The sequence below is a fragment of the Galeopterus variegatus genome, unplaced genomic scaffold (assembly GCF_000696425.1).
Source record: "Galeopterus variegatus unplaced genomic scaffold, G_variegatus-3.0.2 Scaffold442, whole genome shotgun sequence".
Lineage (NCBI taxonomy): Eukaryota > Metazoa > Chordata > Mammalia > Dermoptera > Cynocephalidae > Galeopterus > Galeopterus variegatus.
In genome coordinates, this window is record NW_007726553.1 from 351,201 (window position 1) to 358,705 (window position 7,505).

A 7,505-nucleotide genomic window follows, 5' to 3' on the forward strand; every position below is an offset into this window, starting at 1 on the left:
TGCGCGCGCGCGCACGCACAATAAGTACAAGAAAGTGATCAGTACTACAGAGATTACAGAAATAAATTTATATCTTTAAAAGAAAAAAATTTATAAGGTAATATACCATGTGACAATGATGGGCAATACAACAATGGAGCAATAGCTCACATTTTAATTAGTGCTTTGGGGAACCCACTTCAGAAAAGAGCTGACTTTAGATTATACCCTAATCTATGGTCCACTTTAAATGGATCCAGCTGTAGACACTAAAAGAAAACTGTAAAAGAGGCTCAGCTGGAAGAGAAAAGATAACTGCACAACTTTTGACAAAATAGAGGCTGTCAGGAGTAAGATGAGTGGGGACAAGCTAGGAAATAAATTGTTTATACAATTAATGCAATTAAAAAGATAAAGAGCAAAGTGACATTCGTGTAAATTTCAGCCTAACTGGTTATTAAGTTATTAAGGAAGACTGTAAGACCTATAACGTTCCCTGATTACTCAGCCACAGTCACCCTACAGTTGGCAGAGCCATGGAAGAATCGGGATGACTTACACACACAGAGGGCACAGTAAGTGGGCATAGTAGGCCACAGATTAGAAAGACCCATTCATTCATTCCTTCTTTGATTCATTGAAAAAGTTTGCTGAGTGCCCACTTTGTGCCCAGCCCTGGGCTAGGTTCTGGGATTCAGAGTTGGATGAAGCCCAGTCCCTGTCTCACGGAGCTTCCTGTGTAGGAGGGGAGGCAGGTGAGTAATTAGCAGTCCCCAAGCTAAGATGCCCTGTGACCGAGAGACACCCAATGTGCCTGGGAAAGGAGGATGGCTTCCCAGGGCAGAATATTAAAGAATGAATGAGAGGTCACCTGGTAGACTGGGGTAAAGGCTTTTCAAAATGGAACTGGTCTGTGCAAAGACACAGGTGTGAGACATTGTGTGTTTCATTCAGAAACCTGCCAGTGGTTCAGTGTGAGTGGCTCAGTGTTAGTGGAGGGGAGGAAGGGTCCTCTGGGCAAGGAGCATGACTCCATCCTAGGTATGGTGAAAATCCAGCGAGGGCAATTAAACTAGGGAGTGGCATGATTAAATTTGTATCTAAGAAAGATCCATCTAAATATATAATAAGAACTATACAACTGGCTCTGTCCCTTGGTGGGCAAGTCCATTTAGGGGAATACAGCCAAAGGAAATTAAAACACACACAAACACATACACACGCAAACACTCATACACGCACACACAAAGATCATCTGTCTGAGGGTGTTCCCAGCAGTACTGTTTACAATCATGGCAAAATGGCCAAAGTCCAGTGGCAAATTCTGGACCATTATCCTTTGAGGCATCGAGACTGGAGGCCAATTATGCAAAATCTCAGGTGTGACTCATACCCACTTCTCTCTTACTCAGGAAAGCACATCAAATTGTTAGGGAGCAAGAAGGACATTATTAGAGGAAAATCCTGAACTGCTCTGATTCATTCGTTTTCAATTAAATCAGGATTTCTCCAAAGAAGAAGTACAAATGGCCAAAGAAGCACTTGAAAAGATGCTCAATGTCATTAGTTATTAGAGAAATGCAAATCAAACCACAATGAGATACCACTTCACACCCAATAAGAAGGCTTTTTTTTTTTAAATGAAAATAACAAGTATTGGTGATGATGTGGAAAAATTAGAACACTCATACGTTGCTGGTTAGAATGTAAAATGGTACAGCCACTGTGGGAAACAGTTTGGAGCTTCCCGAAAATCTTAAACATAGGATTATCATATGACCTTGCAATTCCACTCCTAGGTATAAATCCAAAAGAATTGAAAACAGGAACACAAACAGATACTTGTATATGAATGTTCATAAAAGCTCTATTCACAATAGTCAAAAGGTAGAAACAACCCAAATGCCCATCGACAGATGAATGGAAAAACAAAATGTGGCACATACATGCAATGGAATATTATTCAGTCCTAAAAAGGGATGAAGTACTGATACCTGCTACAATGTGGGTGAACCTTGAAACTTTCTGCTAAGTGAAGGAAGCTAGACATAAAAGGCCGTATATTGTACAAATCCATTTACATGAAATAGCCAGAATAGGCAAGGCCATAGAAACTGAAAGCAGTTTTGTGGTTGTCAGGGTCTGGGGAGTTGGGGAGAAAGAGGGGTGACTGCTTAATGGATATGGCATTTTCTTTGGGGTGATAAAAATGTTTTGGGGCCGGCCCGGTGGTGCACTGGATAGTGCGCTGCTTGGAAGCGCGGCGGCGCTCCCGCCCGAGGGTTCGGGTCCCACATGCAGACTGGTTCCCACTCACTGGCTGAGCGAGGCACGGGAGCAACACCGAGGGTTGCGATCCCGTTGCCGGTCCCTGGTCCGGTACGGGGGCAACACTGAGGGTTGCGATCCGTTGCCGGACATGGAAAAAGACAAAAAGACAAAAAAAAAAAAAAATGTTTTGGAAGTTGATAGAGGTAGCGACTGGGTGATGAACTAAATGCCAATGAATTGTACACTTTAAAATAGTTAATGTTATGTGAGCTTCACCTCAATAAAAAGTAAGTCAGGACATCCAAATGGTCAATAAACATATGAAAAAGTGATCCACTTAATAATCAGGAAAATGTAAATTAAGGCTATAATATGTACCCATTAGAAATGCTGAAATTAAGCCCAGTTATAAGATCAAGTGCTGGTGAGGATAGGAAGAAATGGGGGCTCTCATTGCTTGGTGGCCGTGTATATCTGTACAGCCATTTGGAAGACATGCTGGTGTTGTCTGCTCAGCTGGGGGGTATGCACACCCTGTGACTCAGCATTCCATTCCCAGGTAGAGACCCAACAGAAATCAGTGGACAGAAGCACCAAGAGACATGTGCAAGAACGTTCAGAGCCTCACTATTACATTAGCCCAAACTGGAAGCAACCCAAACATGGTTGGAGAAAAATGGATAAATGATATATGGTGTATTAACACAATGGGATATTACACAGCAATGGAAATGAACCATAGCTACATACAACAGCATGAATAAATCTCAAAAACTTAATATTCCGTGAAGGAACCAGATACCAAAGGGTATATCCTGTGTGTAAAAAGTTCACAATCAAGTAAAACAGAACATCAGAATTTGGGGCTACGTACTTAGGTAGTAAAGTTATTTTTAAAAGGCAAGGAATTGATGACTGTAAAAGTCAAGGTGATGGTTACCTCTGAGAGGAGGGAGGGAAAGTCACAGAAAAGGGCACAAGGGGCCATGTGGGAGACACCCCACTGACGAGTGTCTCTTTAAACAGAATGGTGTAGGAGGATGGAGTTGGCTGTGCACAGGACAGGCTGGGTGTCAGACAAGAAGAGCTCCAGGAAAAATCGCATTACAATTGTCTGTGACCCTGTCTTTCTGCCTGTGGATGGAGAGCCCTTAGGCATATTTGTCAGCATGAGGGCTGGCACAGAGTCAGTGTTCGGTATATATCTGTTGAACTAAACTACATGGAATACTTAAACCTAAACTAGATCAATGTTTTTTTGTTTCCCAATATTTTAAACTACAAAGACTACAGAGACGAGTGAATCCTGCCTCCCTGTCTTATAGATGGGAAAACTGAGGCTCAGAATGAGAAAAGTGACTCATCTAAGTTCATAGAGAAAGTCAGTAATGAAACCCAGGTTTCTCCATGCTTGAAATTTTGTTTTTTGCCTTTTTTTTTTCTTGGATACCAGGCATCTTACAAAGACCCACTTTTCAACAGATCCATTATCTGCAAATTGCCATACACCAGTGTTCCACCCCTGCCTGAGGAGCCTTGCCCTGGGCTTACAATGGCATTCAGGGATGGTAGGGACAGGAGAGCTGGAGGCCTGGAGGTCCAGGTGGGCTTGGCTTTCCAGCTGGATCTTACAATCCGTTTGCACAGAGAAACAGAGCATTATAAAACTGGCAGCTTTTGAGTGGCAAGCTGTGTGTCCTCTCCATATCAGGCAACTAAGAACTCCACCAGGAAGCCCCAGCAGATCTGGAGCCTACATGCTCTGGGAAGATGCATTCTTTTGTTTTTATAAATAGCTTTACTGAGGTATATAGTTTACATTCCATAAAATTCACCCATTTTAAGTGTACAGTTAGATGAGTTTTAGTCAATTTATATAGTGGTGCAAACACCACCACAATCCAGTTCTAGAACACTCCCCCAAAAGCTCCCTCCTGCCCATTTGCAGTCAACCCCTTCTTCTATCCCTGGACCAGGCAGCTGCTGATCTGTTTCCTGTCTCTGTAGTTTTGTCTTTTTAGTAACTTTGTATAAGTGGACTCTTACAATATATAGTTTTTTATGTCTGGCTTCTTTCATTTAGCTCAATGGTTTTAAGGATTATCCCTGTTGTAGCATGTATCTGTACTTCATTCCTTTTTATTGCTGAGTAGTATTCTGTTGAATGGACATATCACATTTTGTTTATCTATTCACCAGCTGATGAATCAGTCTGTTTCCATTTTTGGCCATTAGGAATAATGCTGCTATGAACATTCACATATGAGTTTTTAGGTGAACATATGCTTTTCTTTCACTTGAGTAGATACCTAGAAGTGGAATCACGGGGTTGTAAGGTAAGTATATATTTAACTTTTTAAGAAACTGGCAAACTGTTGGGAAAATGCATAAGCTCCTAACGACCCACTTACACACGTGCTTTCAGAAACCACCCTGCTTGAGTATATAGCACAGAGGTTGAGAGCACACATTCTGGAGTCAGACCCTCTAGGCCCAACTTGTACTTCTGCCACTAAAGACTACATGTCCTTGGACAAATGACTTTGATTTTGTGCCTTAGTTTCCTCATTTGTAAAAAGGAATAATAAATGAGGTTGTTGTGAAGATTTGAGTGAGTTAACTCACACAAAGCACTTAGAACACGTCTGGCTCATATGAGCATTAGTACTATAAAGTCTCAGGATTTTTTTTACACCCAGTTGAGCAGATGCCCGATGGGAGAAACAGTGCCAGTCTTGGAGTCCACAGATGTGAGAGGGCTGTCATAAATCTATCCCATTACAACTGTGTGGCCTTGAGCAAATTGCATGCTGTCTCTGAGCCTCCTCTGCAAGATACAGCCCAGTTTACCTCCCAGCACTGCTGGGTGGTGGATCCAGTAACTTGGTATAGGGTAAGTGCTTTGTAGACTGCACAATGGCACACAGACACAATGGACTCATGTTACAATTGTTGCACGCCAATGATGGGGTTTATTGGAAACTGTGGGGCCCCCAATACCCTCTTCATCCATGAAGATCCTATAACTTAATACTTGGATGGCTAAGAGTAAGGACTCTGGAGTCAGACTACCTGGTTCAAACCCTACTCCAGCCACTTAAAAGGCTTGTGACTTTGGACCTCAGTTTTCTCATCTGAAAAACAGAGATAATAACAGTCCTCAGTCCCACTTCTTGCAGTGATTCTGAGGACTGGATGAATGAAATATGAACATGTTCACACCTCCACCTGAACATAGAAAGTGTTTCATATGTATCAGCCACATTAAATCGCATGCAAAACTTGATTTGCAGGAGAATAGTTCACATTTCTAGGGATTCTCTTCAGATTCCTAAAGGGGTACTGAATGCCCATCAGTTGCAAATGGCTCTCCCTGGGCCCTGCTTGGCTTCTGAGGGGTTCCTGGTCCTCCCTTTTTATGTTATGGATGGGAACAGGACTTCCTCTGTGTTAGAAACAACAGCACTGAGCTGACATCGAGGGATCCAGGCTACAAACACCGGAGGAGAAAGAAACACCAGGTTTCTTTCCCTGGACCACTCTTCCCTTTGGGAAGTGGGAGTTGCAGCAACGTTCACATAAGACCATGGAACCGAAAGCTGTTCTCTGCTGCTGAGTCAGCAGTGCCCTATGTCACATGCAAAATTGCAATGTTAGGACATGGGCCATGGTGCCAAGAAGCTAAAACTATGCTCCCTTTTATCTGCAAGAAATGCCAGGCTGGACACTCTGGCAGGAAAAGCTGTCATCACATTTGGGTCTTGCTCCTAAGGAGATGATGGTCTGGGCTGTCCCAGGCTTCTTTGGGCACACAGTTTCCCAAGGCCACCCACTCAATCCCCAGTTTCCTTCAGGGGACCAGAAGTTGTTTCCCAGTTTTCCCACTCCCTTATTTGATTGAAGCTGTGTACTAATCCCCTAAATCCAAAAGGGGTCAGAAACTACTATGTGGAAAGCATAGTTCTCCTACAAACTGCTTAAGGAAAGGGGTGGGCAAGGATAGGAGCCTAGAGGCCTGTGTTCAAGTTCTGACTTTCAGACCTGCCACTTCCTAAGCTTCTCTTAAACTTGGTGTTCTCTTCCATAAAAATGCCTGCATTGCTTTCCAGTACATAGCTATTGCACGGATCAAGCAGTCATTTCTATCACTTATTTTGTGCTTAGTATGTGCCAGGAGCATGGAGAGCACATTATTTTGAATCTCTAATTTTCAAAGCATCCTTAGGAGGTAAGGAGGTCTAATTATTCTCCTTTTTCAGATGAGGAAACTGGGGCACAGAGAGGTGAATCTGTTACCGAAAGTCATCTAGCAGAGCCACAGTTCAAACCCTGGCAGCCTGACCTTAACGGAGACCCATTTTAACTCAGGCCCCACTATTCATCCAACCACCTTTGCGTCCTGGTGGGGAAACTGAGGCCCAGGGAACAGAGAGGACTAGATCCCTCCGCTTCCAGCCCACAGCTCTTCCCATCACCCATGCAGCCACTGCCCACAATAGATATGACCTCCCAGGTATCTCAGAGCTAAGCTGAGCGTCGGAGCGATTCAATTCCGTCATTTCTTGCACTGCAGAGGTGCCAGGTGTCCCTGCTGGTGATCGTGCTTCCGCACATGTGTATGGAGAGGGCACCAGAACTGCCCTTAGGATGAGCCAGCTAGCGCGCACGACCTGAGCGCGGGCGCTGGGTGCGCTGAGGATAACTGTCGCTGCTGGCGCTGTCACTGTGCTTCCAAAGTCCCTCTCTGCTTAAGACTGGAGAGGCCGCGCCCAGCTCAGACACCTCAGGTGCCCAGACAAGGCTCCACCCGCCCGGGGAGCCCAGGACCCCCATTCGCGGTTAGAAGCCCTGCGCTGCCCTGAGGAAGATGCCGGCAGGGCAGCCAGTGCGCACGGAGTGGCAAGGACTCCCTTTTATGTCCAGGAATGAGGCGCGCACCGCAGCCGCGCCCGCCGCCAAAACCAACTTCCCCAAGGCGCGCAGGCAGTCGGTGCCAGGTCACTTACCTGCCGCGGCGCGGGTCCGGGTGACAGCGAGGAGGAGCGTGGAGACCGAGAGCAGCCACAGCAGGCGCCAGCACCGCCCGTACCTTCTGCAAAAAGTGGCCAAGGGACAGAAGTTGAGGCGGGCGGGAGGGTCGGAGCGGCCGGGGTGCTGGGAAGCGGGTCCTACCTTGGCTCCATCTCGCGGGTCCGCGGAGCCCCCGAAGGCGCGCGGCGAGCCGAGCAGAGCGGCCGAGCTCCGCGGGGGACGAG

At 45.5% G+C, this 7,505-nt stretch overlaps 1 protein-coding gene across 1 annotated transcript in view; it reads right to left on the bottom strand.

The window, feature by feature from the left end:
* The window catches only part of COL15A1 (collagen, type XV, alpha 1), a 120,057-nt gene extending 112,558 nt beyond the window's left edge, over positions 1-7,499 (bottom strand). The window contains exons 1-2 of the mRNA XM_008568787.1: positions 7,423-7,499; positions 7,257-7,342 (exon numbers count right to left, since the gene is read on the bottom strand). Of these exons, the coding sequence (XP_008567009.1) occupies positions 7,257-7,342; positions 7,423-7,433 (97 nt within the window). The 5' untranslated portion in view covers positions 7,434-7,499. The remainder of the gene's footprint in view (positions 1-7,256; positions 7,343-7,422) is intronic.
* Positions 7,500-7,505: the final 6 nt, after the last annotated feature.